At 40.9% G+C, this 22,842-nt stretch overlaps 1 protein-coding gene across 1 annotated transcript; it reads left to right on the top strand.

The window, feature by feature from the left end:
* The first annotated feature begins 1,919 nt into the window (after positions 1-1,919).
* Positions 1,920-22,093, top strand: dcn (decorin). Its single transcript, XM_083935126.1, has 8 exons — positions 1,920-2,263; positions 10,178-10,404; positions 14,476-14,588; positions 15,531-15,744; positions 16,563-16,676; positions 17,039-17,132; positions 18,623-18,761; positions 20,768-22,093. The coding sequence occupies exons 2-8, from the start codon at positions 10,197-10,199 to the stop codon at positions 20,966-20,968; spliced, it is 1,083 nt and encodes a 360-aa protein (XP_083791252.1). The 5' UTR covers positions 1,920-2,263; positions 10,178-10,196; the 3' UTR covers positions 20,969-22,093.
* The last annotated feature ends 749 nt before the right edge of the window (positions 22,094-22,842 follow it).

Genomic DNA, 22,842 nt, shown 5'->3' with positions numbered 1-22,842 from the left:
GATGATAAGATGACGTCTGGTTTACTTGGGGTTAAAAAAAAGACCCCCCACCCCCGTCCTTGACCTAATTAAATACGGCTTTGGCAGGCCCAAACAAGAAAGTGCAATTTCCACATTTTAACACTGATTTTGTCATTGGAGACTGAAAAAAAGTACTTTTTTTAGTAGCCAAGTATTCAATTACATCCATATGCGTTGTTTCAACATCTCATGATTTACTTCCAATGCCACAGTTCAAGGCCAATGCAGAAAGTAGTGCCCGTATGTCTTTGGTGAGCCCATGAGCTCCATCTGTTGCCACCAGCACGTCAATGTTCTCACTTATGCACTGAAATATCTCTGAGTGACTTTAGTGATAGTAGGTACAGATATTCATGGTCCCCAGAGCATGAACTCTAATGATTTTAATTTTCCCCTGACTTTTCATCCAGCATCACCATGTTTGAGCTCAATTATTGGATGGATTACCATGAAATGATGTACAGATGTTAATGTCGTCGTCAGGACATTATTAAATGTAATAACTTTTCGGATTCCCTGACATTTAGTCACATTATCGGGGAACTTTGTTTTAAGTGCTAGATAGCAATTTCCCAACTAAGACATTAGCATGTAAGCAGCATTTGGCTCAAAGCACCACTGTGCCTAACTACAAGGCTCAAGACCCTTAGGGTGGCTTCGAACCAATGTGAGGATGATACATTGTTTAAATTTACCAATTGGTCTTTTTTCTCTTTTCAGAAAGGCAAAACTGAAACGCTCCAGAAATTGTAGACATAAGTCATGTGTTAAAGTGTCAATTGATTATTAGACATTCAGTTGGCAGGGGAATAGACAGCAAACCCTTTCCATTTTCGAACTGGATATCCTACATCACATATCATACACCGTATGGTTCTGTTCATGTTCAGCAGATATTAGAGGACCATGCATATGAACGTAAGACATAAAGCAGGTATTTTAAGGAAGACGGCTGTCCCCAGCCACTTGACATTTTGGCAACGAACAAGCAATTACCTGTAGGGTACTACTTCAGCAATCCCCAGAAACAAGAAAATAAAACTTCTGTTAACCAAAGAAATACAATGGTACACTTCCTGATTAGTTCAAATGGTGTCCACACCAGCAATGAAGCACTTCATTCACCAATTGACAGTGATGTGAGAAAACCCCTTTGAGCAGGTCCAGAGAGTAGTTGTTTGGTCCGCACCAGAATTTGAGACCAATGTTCACACCAACCCAAACAAACTGTACCAACGGGGGTAAACGCTCTGGGGTTTGTTTCAACCGGACAACAATGGTCTTTCCCTAACTGTAACCATATAGTAGCTGTAAACTCATTCAATATCTACAGTACATTCTTTTCTTTCTAGGGTTGAAGTAAAGACCAAGAGGACTAAGAAGGGGAGCCTTCTACCTCCCACATAGTTCCCCCTAGTGCCTCCTCCTCTGTGTTTGGCCAATAAAGTCCAATAAACCCAATACTCCATAAAGACAACCTCAACAAACCTAATCAAGATTTGGGGAATGGGATTAAAACAGAGATGGAGGTCTACTGGGAGGAGGAAGGAGCCAATCTGAATAGACTAGACAAAAGTGTGTGTGTGTGTGTGTCTGTGTGTGTGTGGTGTTTTTTGTTTTTTTCCCTCTGGGTAGTCAGTATAGAGGCTGAATGAGGATGAATGACACAGAGAGTGTGAAAGAGTGAGAAAGAGAGTTTGTGCGTTCTCTGCTAAGCTCCACACAAGACCTATCATTACCAGATGTCACAGTGAGGGTGGCTGCCAGCCGAATCACTGCTTATTGCTTTAAACTCCAACTCTCTGCCTCTTTCTCTTCTTCTCCTTCCTGCTTTCTTCTTTTCCCTCTCCCTGTCTCTCTTCTCCTGCTCTCTCTCTCTCTCTCCCTTTTTTTCTTCCTCCCTCCTCCATTTCCAGCTGTTTTTGGAGCACGCAACGAGAACGGGGGAAGTTCTCCACCAATTGTTTTGGTCCTGAGAGGAGCTCAGCGGTCGGACCCTCCCTCCTTCTATCTCGCTCTCCTCTCTCTCCTCTGTCTCTCTTCCTCTCTCGCCCTCTCTCTCTCCTCCCCTTGTTGTGACAGAGCACACCTGCTTGATCTTGGCTGCACGCGCTCCGAGTCCAATTACCCCATAGGCCCTCGCAGCCACTTCAGTCTCATCCCCCCACTCGACTGGATTTTTTGGGAGTCAAGCTCATCTCGCACACTTCTACTCTCTTTGCCTTGCTTCTACTGAGAACAGGTAGGTTAATCCTTCAACTCTGAGAGGAGGAAAGTAGGAGTAATAATGGGGGGAGTGAGGTTCGGAATAAGGAGATAGGTTTCACAATAGATTCCTTTTGAAACAGATAGAATAGATAAGAATAGTCTTAAGATAATTGCTTGTTTCTTTCTCGATTGTGACTTTTTACATGACCAAATCTATTATTTGCAATCTAAAAGTCACATTTTTTGCTGATGATGTTATGTTATATATATTTTATAAAGCTACTGGTGTTTTGTTTGTTTTTTTGCAGTTACAATTTCTAAACTGGATTTGCGTATGTTCGATTCACTACTTCATACGTTCCTATATGTTGTGTGTATTCCAGACATGTTGCCAGGTCACATAGCTCTCTTGGCTTTGCGATGAAAGACCTTTAATCAGTTCCAGTCCAATCCATCTGCGTACAGCTCAGTGAAAAGAGCAGCAGCTAGGGAAGGGGGTGTGGTAGTGCAGTTGATGCTGGTACCTCACTCCTCTGCCAAAAAAATGTATTCTCCTGGCCCATTGATAATCTCTAAGGTATCCACCACTGAGCTCCATGTTTTCAGCACTTCCTCAGTTTACAAATTCAGCTTGCATTTTTACTTTATTCCTCTTTGTGGCTAGTGTTTGGACACTTGTTTGCTGTTTGTTTGGATCCAACCCATATGGGAGTGCATTTGTCAAGCTAGTTTTGTCAGTGTTAGTCTAATAACTGAATAATGCTTACATGAGGACAAATGGTTGAGTAATGGTAAAGCCGACATTTAGGGTTTTTTTGCATAAGCTGTTTGCTTCTTCTTTCATCATTTGCTAATGTTGGTGGAAAATGCTTTTGCTGCATTAATTTGTCCCTATTTTCTTTTTGTTTAGCTTTCTTTCATTCTTTTTCCCTCGTTTTATTTCCCTGTGGCGTTTCCCAGTCTAGAAACAAATGAGGGAGGGAAAAAGCTGAAACAACAATGACGACTTCTTTTTGTTGTTTCAGCCCATTACTGCTTGTCAAGACAAGGAAAAGTTGTTTCTCACACTTTCCATTTCAGCAGTTCATTTAAGAAAGCAACCAGACCGTTTTAACCCCAATCTCTTATCTGTCTGCTCTGCGGCCCTGTTTCTTCTCGATGTGAACCTCCTCTTCCAACCATGGCCTTTACTGCTGCTGTTTTCACAGGAGCAGAACACGACCCAAATTGCTAGGGGCAACTTAAAGGGAGAGGCTTTGAAGAGGAGATGAAAAAAAGCTGTACCTGGCAACGCACAGTGCCATTAATCCCATAATGGTACAGCTTCCTCTATCAAAAAGAGGTCTGAAGGATTCCCGGCAAGCCACCACACAACTCTCAACTAACTCATTACATCCTTTTTGCCAGCAGGGGAAAAAACCTAATAAGGTTCAGCTGCACTGAATTGTGAGTGGACTGGAGTGAATCTGAACAAGGGAAAAAGTGAGACAAACACAATAGAATGAAAAGTGGAACTTGTATACAATACAATAGAGGCTAAAAGGGGCCTAAACACTGTACTAAAACACACTCAGAATAATGAAAGTACTTCAGCAGTTCATAGTGTTGAATTGAGCTGAGCAGATGTTTAACATTTGAACCAGAAATGAGTGAATGGAAGGTTTGGAAGCGACAAGGCCCAGATTTTCACTCAAGGGCTGCATTTTTTCCATCTGGACTTCAACTCACCGGGGTCAAAAAGAGCAAAAGAACAATGGAATTGAATAGACATCAGCCATAAAGGCTTTCCCCCCCTCCCTTTGCTCACTGGAATACCAGAAAGTTCCACATGTCAGTCTTTCTGGCCAAAGTTTTAAGGGTCTGACAGAGAAAGAAAATACCATAAGCTATGGGAGAGAGAAGCCGGGGAAGGAAGGAAAAGAGCACAAAAACGGGAGGAGGAGATGGAAAGAGAAGAAAGGGAGAGAAGGTTGGGCAGTTCATCCACGTCTATGCAGCGCAGACTGTTGATAATGGGACTGAGGTTGATGGCAGGCCGACAGCTCTTCTCATGGAACAGCTGAAATGTGGTTTAACCACTCGCTGGCTTTCTCATGCCATGGCTCCACACATCAGGCATGCTTTAAAGACCCTGAAATGATCTTCCAATAATCGTTACGGCTCTGACATTTTTTTTATTTTTTCTGCATAAAGAAATGGTATTGATTGTAGTGGTCAAAAAGGGTCTTTGGCATGCATTAAGCCAAAAAATCTCCCATGCAATGCTGCGGGAGAATGAACAGCTATTTTTCCAGACAATACTGATTTGGCTGAAGTCCTATTACAAGAAAATTTTGGCTTTGAAATTGTTTGTTGGCCAAGTCTTTGCATATTTTCAGATACACATGTTCTCACTCACAAATCCCCTGATATATCAGAAATATGTTGAAAATAACGAGCACTGGCTCCTCGTGTCGCTGCCAAAAGAAGAGTTCATATGTCTTATGGTTTGACATGTCAGTATCATTATCGATCACGTGTGTGTAACTGTGTGTGTGTGTGTGTGTGTGTGTGTGTGTGTGTGTGTGTGTGTGTGTGTGTGTGTGTGTGTGTGTGTGTGTGTGTGTGTGTGTGTAACTGTGTGTCCGATTTACTTTCATTTGCTGATGGGTTAAAAGGGCCACACGTGTTTTAAACGTCCTGTGGCCTTGTAAATACCTTCCAGTGATTCATTGCTGACAGACGCTCTGCAGAGGCAGACGCTGGCCTGTGGAGAGTTAAAGGGGAGGGAGGGGGGAGTTTAGCGGACAAGGGTGGAGGACAGGATGGTCGATGGTATCTGCTTTTATATTGTTTCCTTCAGTTTGATCTGCTTAAATCCCGACATCATAGCGCTTAAGTCTTCTTCTCACATGCTACGGAACTGAGGAAGAGATTCTGCAGGAATCTCCGATTTTAAGCTTAAAAGTTTCAATGAAATGCACTGACAGAGACGAGAATGTGACAAAGCAAAGGAGGGGAAAATTACTTTATTCCCTCATGCAAGTTCTGCTTCCTGTCTGGGAATCATTATTAATGCTGGGGCCAGACTTGGGGGAGAGACTGGAGGGAGGGAAGAGAGGGATGAGACAAAAGAGGAACACAGGAGAATTGACAAGGATGCCGCTGCCCCAGGAAATGTCAACCTCCACCCCCTTTTTTTTCTTGTTGAGACACAGGGATTATGAATCGCAGGTTTTGGAGACATGAGAGAAGAACATAAAGATGGTTTGTGGCCTATTTACCACATGTCTTTCTCTGAGATGTTTTAAATTGTAAATCTTGTGAAAATAGAGACTGAAACTCTTTCACAAATACAGTAGTGGTGCTTTTAACTATTTGACACGTCTTTAATAACCCATTATAGTTCCATGTACAGTGCTTCAACAGGCAACTGCTGCATGAAATGACTTTCTTTACAGCTTAACATTCATTAGTACATGAGCATCCTCACCCAAATCCTGTTTTACAGAAGTCATATGCTTTTTTTCAGAAGTAGGTAAGAAAAAAAATACAAAATGGTTAAATTCATCAGAAGCCTTCCTTTGGGTGGTTCATCCACTGGTAGGAAACTAAGTGTGTACCAATTCCTTTCACTTTTGCAGGATTAGTGTCAGTCTACTTCTTGTGAATAAAGCCTGTACTATTTTAATCTTGTCAGCTGGCATAGAGACATACACGATGTGAAGCTGGCCAGTGAATTTCATAGTGACACATTATGAATAACTTTGTAAAAGAAGAGATTATAATGTTATAATTGGTACACCCAAGTATTAAAACCACTGCTTTATAAGGAATATCATTACTAAGTTATAGAGTGAACATGGTTTTTGTTTGCATCTCCACTTGTTTATATTAAATGCAGACCAACTTGAGAAAAGTATAATCTCAGTAATGTCTGAGTTTGTCATGTCAAAGTCAGATCACGTTTCCTCAGCTGCAGGGCACGAAATCAAACATTTTGTAACATCAAAGTTTGATATCCAGCTTAGTCTGAAAGTGAAAATGACAAGGGGAATAACTTTTTTTTATCCTATAACAGAAATCTTCTTTGAGGGGATTTGAAAAGCCGATACTGGCAAGACGTAGAGTTTGCATGGTCAAGTCATGTTCCAGCATGCTCTGTTCACAGCCCTCTGGGTTTAGCACACACACACATACACGTGTTTGAGGAGCCTGTGTCGTGTGTTCAGTAGATTCTTCAGGGGTGTGTATGTATGTATGTATGTGTTGTTATGGAGGTGGGGGCATCTTCTTAGAGCAGGCCATCCTGCAGGGCCGGTGGACACATCTGCGCACGCTGGTAATGAAAGAACCAATGCCTGGGGCACAGCAGGACGTCTCAAAGAGGCACATCCAAGTTCTTCTCGGCCTGCCATCAATCTCAGTCCCATTTTCACCACTTTTGACCATTTTCTTGTTATGTGATTTGAATTTAGAGTGGCCCTGGCTGGCCACTCTGCACATCACAGCAAAATATAATTTATAATGTACAAGCCCTCTATCTCAAGATCAAAAATCCCCTAATTCAGTAATATTAAAGTCCCTATATTGTAAAAAAAAAAAAGGAAAAAAAAAGTGAGATTTCTTTGTCTAAGCAGGTCGAGGTGCTATAAAAATACTGTGAAGTAGAATGTGTCACAACTATACAATATATAGGTAGAAAGAACTGCTACAGTGCAGTTACAGTCATTCCTCGGCTGCAATGATGTTGCAGGGACACATGACAGTGCAGTGGCGCATGACAGTAGACCTGGCTTTTTCAGGAAGAAAGGAAATAGGCACTAAAATGAATTGTCAGAGGGTGAATACAGGTATATTCAGACAGACAGTCTGAGAGAATGAGCATAATTTGTCCTCTGTAATACCACTTATAGTTAATTCTGCAGCTGTGTGCCAAATAATCCCCGGAAATCCCCTATATTCCATTTTCCTGGTTTGTTTTCAAAATCTTGTTTAAATCCTGTTTTCAACAACCCCTGGCCTTGATTATGACTCACAGAGTAGCAGTAATTCTTGTCTTTGCAGTAATGCTGCAGCCATTAAATGCCCATAGAGCTTAGTTTGAGATCACTCTCTCTTGGTCTTCTTGTTGCCTGTCTGGCTCACATTAAAAGCTGCTGACGCATTTATGGACAAAGGTTGATGGATTGATGGCAGGACCCATGGAGGGCCATCTGAAATCCTGCACCAGTGCACATGTGCATGTATTAGTGTTTATGTGCTCGTGGCCATGGGTCAAAGTAGGGAGATAAGGTTCAGTAATCAGTGGTGAAACCTGTTTTGTGTGCATTTCTGTTTCTTGAAGCAGAGCTGGTACATTGGCTTTGAAGATAACTCTGAATGTTCCAGCCTGCAAGACGTGCCAGATGTGAGGAGTTCACAACACTAGTACTAGCTTCTATGAAAAGTGATGAACTGTCTTTCTAAGACTTTCCAGTATTGACAGTTAGTATTTCATATTATGAACATATCTGGCATTAAAGCAGGACAAAACGAACCACCTTAGGCATCTACAATCTACATTTTTTAACCCAGGAGTGCTTTGCATCTTTAAATCTTAAACGACAGCACGCTGCTGCCAAGTCTGAAGACGAGGTTTTCATTGGACTGAGCTGCACTTAGATAAGAGAGCCTGACGCAGCCAAGATTACTCAGACTGTCGAAGACTGGAACAACGTGTACTCTGGATCTACTGTATGTTCAGACCAGATCTTTGTTTCAACGCCTCCCACTACAGCGCATAGTCCAAGTGAGATACAATGGCAAAGGTTTTGCATGGAAAACTGCATCCACACATCAAACATGGTATGACACAATTCCAGGCTCTAAGTGCCGACTTATGAAATCACCCTTTTGAACATTTTCAGGTTTTTCTGCCTCAGAGCAGCAGAACAAGAGTAAAAAAAGAAAAAAAAGAGAAACGTTAAGAGGCAGAGCTATCCCACACAACACAATTCCCCATCTGAATGGAAGTGATTTCAAGCTTGGTCATACTGTATGCAAGGACTGTAACCACTGGACCAAAGCTGTACAGTGTGTCAACGAGGTGGCTGTTTTGTGGACAAGGACTATAATTACTGCTTGTGTTGAGACTCTTTCCGAGCTATGATCCCATGACCTGACATAACCCTAACCTGGATTTACGCTACACCAGCACAACTCTGTCCCTTGCTTTCTCTCTCATTCTCAAAGACACTGATTAAAACCTTTTTCTTCCATTCATTGGTTTTACTCACACATGCAGCATGTGCACATACGTTTTGTGGACCTGCTTAAATACACTCAAAATGTGCAAATATATACTCAAATGAAGAAGTAAGCAACGGTACAGCATATTAGCATCACACACATGTAGCCACATAGACCATATTATCCAGCCCAGAGCCTCTTTCAGCTCTAGCCAACTGATGGTTTTGGGTCAGTTTCATCATCCTGGTCCTGATATTCAGGTCAAGGCCCACTGCAGACCAGCTTCTCCCAAATCATTTGTTAGCAACTGCGGCTCAAATCCGCCCTTCAATTATTGTGGCACCAAGCAGGAAGGAGCAATGTTTGGCTATATGCATGACAGGCAGATTGCTGGGTCTTTGAGACTCTGTGTGTGTGTGTGTGTGTGTGTGTGTGTGTGTGTGTGTGTGTGTGTGTGTGTGTGTGTGTGTGTGTGTGTGCGTGTGTGCGTGTGTGTGTTGTGTGTGTGTGTGTGTGTGTGTGTGTGTGTGTGTGTGTGTGTGTGTGTGTGTGTGTGTGTGTGTGTGTGTGTGTGTGTGTGTGTGTTGTGCGTGTGTTGCTGTGTAAAAGGTCAGGGAGTTTTGTGGATCTCCACACTGTTTGAGTTTGACAGTGTGTGGATGTGTCAACTGGTTTGCGGTTGTGTTTAGAAATAGACGATGGCATAAGGAAGCAGGATTCTCCCAGCGACTCCACTAGAACAGTAGATGCATGCTCCTTTGAGGACTTTAATGGCAAACAAATGATTACTGTGATCCATTAAAAGTCCCCTGATGCATTCCCTGTGTATTACTATGAAAGCAATGTGTAATGCAGATGTTCCTATGCAATGGTCAATGCTGTTTCTTTGCTTCCATACTAGGGTACTGCTCCTACAGGGGTCTGGCAAAAAAAAAGATAAAGAATGTATTTTGAATTAAATGTAAAAGTATATGTAACATCCTAACACTACAGTAAATGTTGAGGATGATATTGTACAAAAAGGTAATGCCAAAGTTTAAATAAAAAGACTGAGCTGAAAGTAATGCTTAATAAGTTACATTGGGGAGCCAAATGGCTAGAATAGATAGCTAAAAATGAAGCAATTAAAGCGTTAGTATGAAACTTTTACATATGAATGAACATCTGAAATATTGGCAGTTGTAAAAATGTAATTGTGTTGTAACAATGTTCACTTTTATATAATGAACTGTGTTGCATTCCAGTTTAAAATCTGGGTCAGGCTAAAGGTCTTGTTATAGTAGATATTGCATATTCAGAATTAAAATCAGCATCACTACAGTAGTTTTGGATAAGACATTTTTGTTTGCTCTCTACTCCTTAGTAACATTGTCAGTTGTGCCCCTTCAGCTAGTCCCTTCAAACAAAGAAATATTGTGTTATTTTCTCATTTTGGTTTTTGTGCTAACAACTTCTCTATCACCTTTGACCTTTTGCCTAAATCTGTCAAGTTAAAAAGCTAATTTGACCAGCCTGACTAAATTGTTACACCCAAGTGTTTAACCCTCTAGCCCTCCACCTCTCACCTTTACCCTTTACCTCTCCGGACTTCAATCAATGTCTCTTGTTCTGTCTTTCTCTCACTGTGTCCTTTTCCCAAAACCTAAGTCCGATGGTAGTTTTCAAAAACTAATCATAGACTGACTTTTTAAAATATGTATCCACCCAAACCTTTGAACTGTCTCCTCTGGTCCTCCAGGCTCCCTGCTAGCGGCACCATGAGGTCAGCCTGTCTCTCTCTGCTCCTGGTCACTGCGTGCTGGGCTCTGCCCTTCCGTCAGTCCGGCTTCCTAGACTTCATGATGGAGGATGAGGCGGGATCGGGTGATGTGACCACAGAAGTAAGCCTCCCTCCCATGCCTGAAGGACCCAAATGCCCCTTCAGATGTCAGTGCCACCTGCGAGTGATCCAGTGCTCTGACCTCGGTAAGAAAAGACACACACTACTGACGGTTCATATGATTGCGTATAATCCCACACGTTGGTCATCTTGATCATTCGTAGGCTGCTTATTCTATTTGACACAAGGCTATTTTAAGGTACAAACGATCATTCTGGGGGTAACATCGCTGACTGAAATGTTTGCTACAATGTAACATCTCCGACAGAGAGCAAACTGTACCTAGCATGCCATTCGGTGGTGTAACAGTTAATAAGGGTCCCCTCTTAACACACTGCACAGTGTAATGTGCTACTTATAAATACGTCCCGTAGATCTAAAGAGCTTGCACTCACCACTGCACTTCTTTGGGTCCTCAGCAATAAACACGACAAGTGTGAAGTCGATCAGATGGGCGGTTGTCAGGACAGACAGAGACTCCTTCCATTTTAGTTAAAGGAGCTCACTTCAATGGATGAGATGAGGTCAGATGGGTGTCTGCAGTAGTTTTTCTGTACTGTTATTGCGCTGAGTGACAATTTTTTTTAAGAGCAGAAAAAGTCCCTGCCTTTACAAAGCGTCTCCACCGTCCACCCAAGCCCATAGGGTCATTCCTGGGGCATGTTGTGCCACGCATTATTGTGAAGTCCTCCAGAGAACATGACACCGATGTTGACACCTTAAATGTTTACAGACGCTGTGAGCTTTAACACACTTCCTGTAACAGTTACAGTATTTGCCCTTTCTGGTAAAAAGTGTTTATTTAAACAGCGGAGATTAAAGGTTAGATTGGACATTGGAAAGTCCTGAACAAAACTTCCAAAACTTGTTTCTCAATGCAAAGCTTACTCACCAAGTTCAAAGAGACTACAATTACTTAGTTAGCTGTTTAATTCAGCAGAGTCACAACAGTTTACTTGAGTGCCGTCATCGTTGTTTGGAGCGTATCCACTCTGTTTGTCTAATCTGACGTATAGAATATACATACGCTCTGAGTCATTTCACGGACACGTCATAGAAAAGTCCCTGACCTTATTTTTTTTTAAATAAAAGTGCTTCGCCACGCAGTTGGGTTTGATAGTTTTTTGGCTCTGCTTTTATTTGGAAAGAATTGGGCTTCAAAGAAGCAGATGAAGGAGAAGAGGGAGAGACACAGATGGACACAGTGGGAGGATAGAATAAAAAAGAGGAGTAGACGGACACAACCAGCTCATAACCACTTTGGTTTAGTAGGTTTAAGGGGGCTGGGGTTGGCGTTTACAGATTGAGGATAAAGTATATTGTAAGTATAAGCAGACAGACAGAAGTTAGGCAGGTGGCTCAACAGTCAGAGCGACAGACAGTTGGAGAGAGCGATGTTCAGGAAAAGATGGGTTCCATTACATCAGTCCTCCAGCCGGGGCCCCAGTCAGCAGCAGCACTTTCCCCCGAGATGCAACTCCATGGCTGAATTCTCAACTCCTGCATCAGGACTGTTGGCCACGCGCCCCCATCTGTTCCCCAGACCTGCTGGCCTGCACACTCACACGCTTAGACACACACAGGATTTAAAAAAGGTATATGTATATATTTGGGCATGCAGGCCTGGGCATGACAGAAGAGTCTGCTCACCATCCCAAAGCACACTTTTGCTTTTGTCGATGTGGATTTTTATCTGCGGGAGTTTGCAGCTGGCAGGATGACAGCTGAAACATTCAGGAGAGAAAATTTAGCCTCGGGTTCAAATGAGTTTGGATTTTATTGGCAAGCTCTGTTAGAAATCCATAGACTGGCACAACTGCATTTTGTTTCTGGTTCCAAGTATTAAGATTTACCTAATGGCACAATCGGCAGCTCCTCTGATTAAAAATGTATCCAACAGTGATTGTGTGAGATGTGTAGTCATAAATCCAAAACGTACTCATATCCCATGTGGAAATCAGGGCTTTGATAAGGGAGCCAGATCAGCTTGTCTTGCCCGGCTACAGACATGGAGAGGACATTAAATAAACAGTCATTAATGCTTGGAAGTGCAAAATGAGTTCACCCCAGTCCAAAGCAATCATACATTTCATACCCCAATCACTTTAAAATGTTGTGATTAATAGTAACTATAATAGTGTGGGCAAGTCCCATTTTCCTCGTTCATTTTCTGCCAAGTAGCTAACGGCTGAAAAGTGAAATGCTGAATGACAAATCATTTATTTGCACTAGTCAGTTTGTGTAATTGTCATCATCACACTGATTACAGCACTAATCATTTTGTTTCATATGACCAAGTATTTGTATTTGCAGTACATTAGACAACTAGATGTCACTCAAGGTATCAAAAGATTACTTTGTAAGACTACCTCTCTGTTGTACCAATATAAAGGGATTTTCTCCATGGGGTTTTCTTTTCATATGAATTGTAGTAAAAATATTTAAAGGTCCTGTATCGTAGACAAAAATTACAATTAAAAAATGAGATTCCCATGTCTTTTTTTTAAATTCTTGTGACAAATATTTGAAAATTTGATGTTAAAGCATGTTTCTTTTAAACAAATCTGGGTGTCACTCCACAAAAATCTGTAAAAACTGGAACAATTCTCAACCCCTCAGTGATGCTACACGCACTAACATTTAAACTATTTAAATGTTGGAATGCGCTCATAAAATACTTTTTCTAGCCATTGTCGTCTTGCATATCCATAAAGTTGGGTTGCTCGCAATATACATATTAAAACAAGGGTATTAAAAACTGGTGCAGGAAGGGTTTCGATGATTCTGACGTTTAGTGAAGAAAACAATAAAAATAAAAAAAAGAATGTGTGTGCAAGTATGGAGGTACAGAGAGTGTGGTGCTGCAATGATGGTGATGACCGCAAACAGCTGCGATGGTTTGTGGGTCATCCACTGCCGAGTTGGAAAAGCTGACAGAAAACGAACCTTGCTGGAAGTAATGTTTGGGTGAGCTGAACAGAAGTCATCACAAGCTTTTAGGACAAAATATGTCCAGACCTATGTAGAGTATGTGGACCAGAGATGCAGAATGTAAGCTTCTCTGTTAAACAGTTTATTCTACGCCTCATCCTGTGAAATGTAAACTGCCCATTATGAATGTATTTTTTTGGGTTACCACGGATGCAGAGGAGCATACACCATGACTCCCAGCTGGCTTTCTTCAATTATTTTTTTTTTTTTAAACAATCACTCAACCAAACAGTCTTTCACTACAGATGTCGTTTTTTTTGCGTCACATTAGCCATGATGTGCCACGACAAGTGAGCTCAGTGTCCGGATATGAAGTCGTTTACTTACTCCAAAGGAAATTTGTGTTAAGGTCAATTTCTACCATGTGTGTCTCGGAGCACATCAAACACTTTTTTGGTCCCTTTGGAATGTCACTTGAAAACCCATTCCACTCTACGTCCCTGTCATCAAGACTTTATGTAGCATGCTACGCTGAGAAAGCAGGCCTTGTTATTTCAGAGTGACGCTACTGTAAACTTGGTTACTCTTTCCTGTTCATTCAGGTTTGATTCTCTCATAACACGTCATAACAGTTCTTAAGACCTAAAAGCCCCTGAAAACTTGGTTTAAAAAATGTTAAAAAAAAAAACAAACAAGCACTTATTTTCATACTGTCTGTCTGAATACACCTGTATTCTGCCTCCCATCTGAATCTCTCCCTTTCACCGCCTGATTGGTCAGCATTTGAGGGTCTTCCGCATCTGCACTCTGTGTATCTCTACATTGTCAGTGCAACCATACAGAAGCCCTGATTGCTCGTTTAAAGGCCCATTTTCTGAAAACGGGCGGTGTGCATTTCTTTATGGAGTGTTTTAATACTTTTTTTTTTATAGCCCTTTGAGCTGCTTTACAATCAAAAAATGATGCAACCTTTAACATACAATAAACCTGATTTACAGGAATAGAGGTTCTCAGTAGGTAGTTTAAACTCTGAACTGACCATCAAACTAGCTTATTAATATTGTATTTTTATCCATTTCCTGTTAAGGTCAGAGTGTGGTTAACCTGTCGTCACCAGAGCTAGGGCTGTCACCACATCACCTCAAACTTAGTTTTGCATTTGCATGCTTCTAACCCTCCAACCCTACTTCTGATTTAACAATGTCTCGTAAAAAATTCCCCCTCAGGTCTGAAGGCAGTTCCTGGGGACATCCCAGACGACACCACCCTGCTGGACCTGCAGAACAACAAGATCACTGAGATCAAGGAGAATGACTTCAAGAACCTCAAAGGACTGCATGTAAGAGACATTTCACTTCTGTCTGCAGAGCTTCATGTCTGCGTATAATTCCTGATGTTATGTAAGGTGTTGTTATGTAACCGTAACTGCAACCCTTCAGTATGAACCCTGGTGATCCCCATGGGGAAACAACTTGTTTTTAAATGATTCATTAATCATTAGGTTGTTTCCTTTCTGCCCCCCTCTCATTCTCAGTAACTACTCACATTTTTGTGTACCATATTGTGAAATGTAACCACCCCCGGAGCAATTGCTCATTCTAAAAACATGGACACCACTTCAACTCCCCTCCCCAAACTCTCTTCATCCTCCTCCATATATCCTCCACTCCCCCAGTCACCAGGTGCATGGAAACTATTCACCCGTAGGCCTTACAACCTCACTCCACCAACCTCCTTTAGCTTTCGTGCTTGCAATAAATACCTCCGTCTGATGGCCAGAGCTGTTTCCACTGAAATATAACTGGCTTCTCAAGGGAATGAGCCACATACTTGACATTGCCCTGTGTCTGTTTTACATGAGAGTGGAGCAGCAGGAGTGAGAGTCCTCTGAAAATGCTTTAGGGAGAGTGGACTTGAATTTGGCCATCCATCCTGACAGCACAGACACCTGGTTGGAACAGCTGCTGAGTTCATAATTTCCTGTTTTTGTAGAATCGTATCTGGAAAGAACACATTTTTAATTGTCCCACGGTGCATTTGTAGCAGGAAATGGAGTGGAAGAAAAGTTTTGTGTAAAGTTCAAATTCCGTAATAATAGTACTTGATATGAATTTAGATAAGAGCAGACAGAAAACATAACTACATTCCTTAAATTCATCTTTTGACCCAATGTTTTCACTTCATTCAAGTAGTAAAAGCTCTACTGTACCGTGCAGTAAAAAATAAAAATTAAATAATATCCATCCCTAGTATCTCATCTCCCTGGCATTCTTCCTTATAGGCTCTGATCCTGGTGAACAACAAAATCACCATCATTCACGCCAAGGCCCTTAGCCCTCTGACCAAGCTGCAGCGTCTCTACCTGTCTAAGAACATGCTGAAGGACATGCCCGCCAACATGCCCAAAAGCCTGCAGGAGCTGCGCATCCATGAGAACGAGATCACCAAGATCAAAAAGGCCTCCTTCCAGGGAATGTCCCATGTCATCGTCATGGGTATGAGAATAAAAACGCTTTCTCATTTGTTGAAAAATACAGATATTTATTTGGATAGCGCCTGAAGTCTGAAGAGGTATGAGGTCACATCCCCGGAGGTACGTCTGTGACTTTGTGGATGGCTACAGTTCCGCAGGAGTGATACAAATATTTTCCTGGAGTGAAACCATGTGTTTAAATTTAAACTATCCTGAGTTTTCTAGTAATTTCATGAAAAACAAGATCCTCTTTTAGTTCAATGTTTGTCAAAGTGCTTCAGAAATAATTTTATATGAGAATTTATTGAGAGACAAACCTTTACAAACTGTATGTCCATCAGTGCCCCAAATGTTCTAAGGCAAAGGCAAAGATGGGCTATATGTGTTTGCAAACACACAACTTGCCTCGGGTCACCCTGGTGCCCTTCAACATTTGTGGAGGATGAAAACAGACCTTTATAGGTCATTCACAGTCTGTTGTAGCCTGTTAATGCACCATGAGGCCTACGTAGCATATGTTTTTGTTTTAACTTCCTGTTCCACAAGTTAAATAATGTAATTATGTCATTGCATAACTAAAGGTCAAAGTTTGGATTTAATTCACTTAAAATGCATTGGTAAGAGAATTATGATCCGTGACAAATCAGGGGATCTGGCTTGGAGAAAGGCTGCGTTGCAAACACAAGCTATTCTCTTGCCCAATGATCTTGTTTACTCATGACTCAGCTCTATGTTCCCGTAACACACCAGAAAAGGAATAGATGTGATCCGTAACTGCTGTTCTTCACTTTTTTCCCCTCCTCTTTCTGTCTCAAACGTTCTATCATTCATTTTTTTCAGAGCTTGGGTCCAACCCTCTGAAGAGTGCAGGAATCGAGGCCAGCGCTTTCGCTGACCTGAAGAGGGTCTCTTACATTCGCATTGCGGACACAAACATCACAGAGGTCCCTAAAGGTAAAGCTCTGCTATCTATTTCCATAAATAATTTGGCTTAACCCAACTTTTATACAGTCAGGGACAAAAACAATGATCTTCTATCAAAAGAATGCATGCACATGTACAGCTAAACAATGAGCTAAATGTGAAAAACACACAAACTTTAATTAAAAACGAATCAAAGGGTGGGAGCAAGTGTGGTGTATTTTGTAAAATGATTCATATAAACCCTTGGATTTAACTCCTTGATAACTGATCTGTACTTTTTAAGATGAAATTGAAAGTTGCAAGTTGTTGAGTTTATATAAACTATTAAGGCAGATGTTACTTATGTCATCACTTTGTTTCCTGGTGGTAATCCTTGTCTTGTGGGTTGCCAGGTCTGCCCAGCTCTCTCTCTGAGCTCCACCTGGATGGAAACAAGATCACCAAGCTGGGTGCCAACAGCCTCCAGGGCCTGAAGAACCTGGCCAAGTAAATGATGATTCTCTTATGATTCTCTCTTTACATAAACCCATACTACCATATCAGCTATCACCCTGCACCAGTAAGTCATAAAGTCAGTTACATAGTTCTCTCAAGTTTGCTAACATTAGCCACCAAGCTAGGCCTTCCTCATACCAGACCAAGAGAGGTTTAAGCGGGAAAACTCTTGAGTGTATTGAATTTGAATTTAGCAAGGTGCATTTAATTGCTCATGAATTCAGGTTTTGCAAGAGGAAGATGGTTTCATTTCAACTTTTTCAACTTGAATAGCCACTGTCATTCACACAATATTAAAAGTTGCTAACATTAGCCACCATAAGCTACTCTTACAAGACAAAGAGAGGTTTGGGCGGGAAAACTATTTATTTGTTACAGGACATTTGTGTCATTTCAACTTGAACAGTGCCACCATATTCCTGTATAGCCTAATGTAAAGCCAACAAAGCCATTTAGATTGCCCCCTGGTGGCTGTCTACAGTATAGGTCATAAATCTCACCCCCACCATGTTAGTGGATGGGACATGGACCCCACTAAAAAATCTAATCATTTGTCAAAAAGAAATCTGATTTATTGTATTTAATGCTATAAAAATAGCAACTGCACAAAATGACACCATCACGGCATTCATATGGAGGAGATTTTAGCTTAATTTATATACAGTGGGAGAAAGTGGAGACACATGATCCATCGTTATATACAGTATATGGCATAGTTACTCAAAGTGTGGCTCAAGAAACATTGTCTGTGGCCTGCGAACGTAGCATGGAATATAAGCATTATATTTTAATCATCTGCGGTCAGTTTCAATTCTTTCACTTTCAAAAGCTAACATACAATACTCTACTTGGCTACTGCATCAAGCTGTGCCCTCCTGACAAGCGTCTCTCGGGTTAGGAATGCCAACTTGTAGAGAGCTACTGCATTTTATTTTTTCGTTTGAAGAGGAAGATTTATTTCATATGTTTGTCAGAAGTTAGTCACTCCAACATGAGATGCATTTCTTATTCTGTTTAGTTTTTCATGCTGTCTCGTGTTTTCATTCTGTGGTTTGACGTGTATTAGCTTTACTCTGGTATTACTGTGTAAGGGAATCACTGTATAACAACCCAAACAGTAGTTTTTGGATAATCAAAATAACTGGTTTGCTCATAAAATGTGGATACACTGTGTTTATAAGATCACTGCTCAGATGGTGCCAAAGACGGCATACCAAACTAGAACAAAGAAGACGTTGATGCTTCATAAGTGGAGAATGTTGGAGAGGATATGAGCAAAGGATAGTTTTTATTTTCCACTCGCTCATTATTAGGAAATTGACTGGGTATGTAATGGTCTAAATGACAGGTGTAGATTCTTTTCAGTATCCTCATTTCCTTAGCTCATTTTCTTTAGGTACCATATTGTTAGATTACAGTCATTTTGGCAGCTGGAGACAAACATTGATGCACGTTTCCATGTCTCATTTTTACCCCTGCAGGCTTGGTCTTAGCTACAATGAGATCAGCTCTGTGGACAATGGCACTCTGGCTAACGTGCCCCACCTGCGAGAGCTTCATCTCGATAACAACGCTCTGACCAGTGTTCCTGCTGGCCTCCCCGACCACAAGTACATCCAGGTACATCCTGCTTTCTTTAAGCATTATAATTAAGTATGTCTCAGTGTTATTAACCCAGGATTTAGTCCCCAACATGATCACAGGAAGATTGTTATTGCAACCACTTAGTTCCAGTAAATAAACTCTGCTTGAGCCTTATAGTTATGTCTCTCATTTTCTTACGGTGTGATCACACACAGCTCATTTTCTCTGATCGAAACCATGCTGGAAAAGTTTACTTTGTTGCATTTTTGCATTTGGTTTGTTTAGATTCACCCTGCCTGGTTGCAAGTCAACCAAGGCTTCCATAACAAAAGTCACATGGATTCATTTAGCTTGTTTATTGAGTAGAGTGTTGGTAGCCTATCACACTGTAATGTTACAGATTTTGGCAGTAGGGGGGACCGTAAACAGACCTGATTTAAGGCTGTTTAACTTTAGTTTGGCCTCAGTTTATTTCACCATTACATAGGCTTCAGGATGCCAAGTAACTGTTGCCTTCATCCTTACCCCATAAAACATTCTTGGGGGGTAATACCCTGTAGTTGGTTGGGATTATATAATCAGTCCTAATAAACCACAGCACCGTACACCTGTAAACTATCTTTTGTGCTGTTATTTTGTGAGCATTTACGTTTTAATGGCATTGCTCTCAGCAGCCATAACACAGCAAACTATGGTAAGAAAAAAGTTTTCAGGAATTGCTCAAATAGCTATTTTGTGCTGAACTGAATTTCTCTCAGTAAAGATTGGGATACTGTATTATTAGCAACAGAATATACAAAAAAACACACAGTTTAAATATGAATGAATCAACACTTTCAAATTTGGGATGTTGTATATGAATATAAAATAATTACAAAATTGAATGTGAACTTTAAACTCTAACTTCTTAATTATAGTAGTAGAAGGTCAAGACTCCTCTAAAAGAATACAACATGCTCAGAAGGGATTTTGTAGGAACTACATACCCAGAGGGACTTGTGCCCTTTTCCACCAAAATTTGCATGTATATGCAGATATTTTTAAAAATGCAGGAAAACCCGTCAAACATAGGCGACAGACTCTTTTCCCACCACTAGTGAGTATGCGTTCTGTTATTTGCTCCGGTGTGTCACATTCAACATCACCAGGGTTGGCAAACACTAGAAAGCAGCATGGGGGATAGTCAAAATGTTACAGTGGTTACTTCTTTTTTTTATATCTGTTACTTATTCAGTCTGACAAAGTAACAGAAGTAACTGACGGAGGCAATGTGTGTCATAGCATCACCTTAGCAAAAAGACGAAAGTCCTTTTTGGAAATTAGTATCTCCATCCATGTGCCATAGTTTTATCATTGCTTATTGAAGCAGTAGCCAATAAATACCCATGACGACTAAAAGGTCATTAGTGCCGGGAATGAATGTCGATTGCAACCTTTCCCGCTAAAGACAAAAGCCAGATGTTAGCGGGTGTTAGGAGGGAGGAGGACTTTAATGAGGTGCTTAGTTTTTCACATTTTTTGTGATGTTTTTTATATTTCTTGAGCTCTTAGTTTTAGCCTTTTTCTTCTGTTATGATCTTATCCAATTGTGCACAATGGTATTTGTACTGTGCTATGACTTTTGTCCATGTAAAGTTTGGTGTTTTGGGATCTAGCAGCTTTGAAATCTGTAATTAGCATTATATTGTCTGCCCGAGTCAGTTTGTGGCGCTTCCCTCCTTTTTTGTTTTTATTTCTAGGATCGTCTCGTCTCCTCAGTGCTGCATGTGCTCAAAACACAATGTTCAGCTGCATGATTCTGTTTCTAAAAAGCTCTTGATATCATGATCAGCAGCATCAATTCTAAGTCATTATGAAGTACGATATAGGAAGTAATTTTCCCACATCCTGAAGAGAAAAAGTTGGCTTTCTTTAACTATTATTATTCATTCAGTGACTTATGATTATCTTCTTTATCTGCTTTTTTTTGGAAAAACGAAATTATTGCCATGCACATCCCAGTCAGTGACCAAAGGTTGTCATTATTTAAATCCCTTCTCTAGGTGGTCTACCTCCATGCCAACAAGATTGCTGCTGTGGGAACAGGGGACTTCTGTCCTCCTGGCCTCAACCACAAGAAGGCCATGTACTCTGGAATCAGCCTGTTCAGCAACCCTGTTCCTTACTGGGAAGTTCAGCCCATCACCTTCCGCTGCGTCTTCGACCGCTCCGCCATCCAGCTCGGCAACTACAGGAAGAAGTAGAGCGTCCCGTGCGCCTCTGCAGCAAAGTGTGTGTTTGTAAATGAGTGTGTGAAAGTTTTCTAAGTGTGCGTGTTTGACCACAGCCCCACAACACTGACCCCCTTGCCAACACTGCCTCCCCGCAAATGATGATGTCATTATCCATACGCTCATATAACAAAAACAACTGTAGTGGACATGGACCTCAAACACAACATATCATTTTTATTATCTAGCTTCAAGGTTAGCGCACACACGGCTTACAGCAAACACCAGCGTAGTGCGGTGATGCTCTCACACATAGCACATCATTCATAGTAAACAGTTAAGCAACCGTTCACATTGCAAATATGTTCTCACATACATGTTGTAACATATTATTTTCATTCAGTGGACACATTGAAATTCAGAGGTGACCCAAAAAAGATTTGAAACCTCACTCAGTGGAAAATGTTATAAATCCCACTTTGATCCACGTTCTCGACCTTTAGCCATTGTATGAATTATGAAAAAAAGCTGGCCTGTAGAGCAGGCAGCGAGGGGTTAACTTGTGTTTTACAATACCTTTAACAACTGGTATACTAGAATGTACTAGATATTACCTGTGTACTAGGAATAGCATTCAGAGTGTAACAATACCACGCTACACTCCTTGAAAGAACTCTGAGTTTCTATTTGTATTGTACTCAATTCAAGTAGAGATAAAAGCAACCGTGACTTCTATCACTTTGTGATTTCTCGTGCTTACTTCAGTGTTTATTTAGTTCTGGGTGTTTTTACACTTATTTTCCTCGTCACATTTTTCCTCTCCTGTTCCTAGTCTATGTTGTTCCATTAAAAACAAAAACAAGGTGAAAATAGCTTATAAAAATGTAGAATAAACCGTACATGTTTTAAACAGAAGCCATTCCCAAAGATTTATATGCATGCTCTTATTTTTTTTTTTCCTTTCAACTTGAACCTGGTTCTTTCTGGAATCTCTTGTTAATGCGTGTATGTATTTCTCTCCATGTTTTCCTGCCCTTTATTTCTTTTTTTTAAGCCAAGAAAAAAATGGATGGTACATGTGGACTGGCATGCCCACTGCAACCATGTTGGTGTGACTGTTGTATGTATAGACGCTGTATATAAATGCTGTATAAAAACCTCTCATTTGCTTAAAGGCACAAGCACTTACCATAGCTCAGACTTAATATATCAGCAACAAAGGTGTTCCTCTTTTTTTCCGGAGCGGGGGCTCCAGCTAAGGTGTCCTGAACAAAATAAAAATACTAATGGAAAAAGTAGCCGTTTTTGATGGATGTAATGGCCAGAACTTGCATTAATTATTAATGGTGTAATTGGAGATTTGTACTAGTACGATAACTGGATGGTGCTGCAAAAGCTACAGCAAATACAAAGAGGGCAGCGGCTTCCTGGCGAACAAGGTCAAGAGGAGGCACAGGTAAAATGAACTGAAAAAGGTGAGACACCTTAACAATAAACAAAAAGCCCACACATTAGGTAAAAATACCACAGGCACAAATTAATGATGAAAAAAATCTTGACAAAGACTTGGAATGTAAAAAGTTTCTGAAAGAACATCCAGATGATAAATACTAGAGGCTGGACAAAAAAAAAAGTCTGCACACTATATAACGCTCCCTTTAACATAGATGTATTAATTACCACCAACTAACAGCCTTTTCAAAGCCTGGTAAAGACTTAGAAATGTCAAGTAACCAAGGTTTGCTCAATCAAAGGCAGTCAAATGTTTTGAAGATGAGCTTTTTTCATGAGATATCACAACCAAAACATTAGCATTTATGAAAAAAACAGTTGAATAAATTAGTTGTTTTTGCCACATGTCGACAGATATTTCATATGGTATCCGCCCAGCTGATGACTGTTCTTTG

The sequence above is a fragment of the Echiichthys vipera genome (genome assembly GCF_963691815.1).
Source record: "Echiichthys vipera genome assembly, chromosome: 20".
NCBI classification, from domain to species: Eukaryota; Metazoa; Chordata; class Actinopteri; order Perciformes; family Trachinidae; genus Echiichthys; species Echiichthys vipera.
This window is presented reverse-complemented; position numbering and strand designations above follow the sequence as displayed.

What these genes read in the sequence shown, in the direction of transcription:
- dcn (XM_083935126.1), top strand. Translation starts at nt 10,197, where the DNA reads ATGAGGTCAGCCTGTCTCTCTCTGCTCCTGGTCACTGCGTGCTGGGCT. An exon ending in GATCCAGTGCTCTGACCTCG is followed by an intron (nt 10,405 to 14,475) that starts GTAAGAAAAGAC and finishes ATTCCCCCTCAG; the next exon opens with GTCTGAAGGCAGTTCCTGGG. An exon ending in AGAACCTCAAAGGACTGCAT is followed by an intron (nt 14,589 to 15,530) that starts GTAAGAGACATT and finishes TCTTCCTTATAG; the next exon opens with GCTCTGATCCTGGTGAACAA.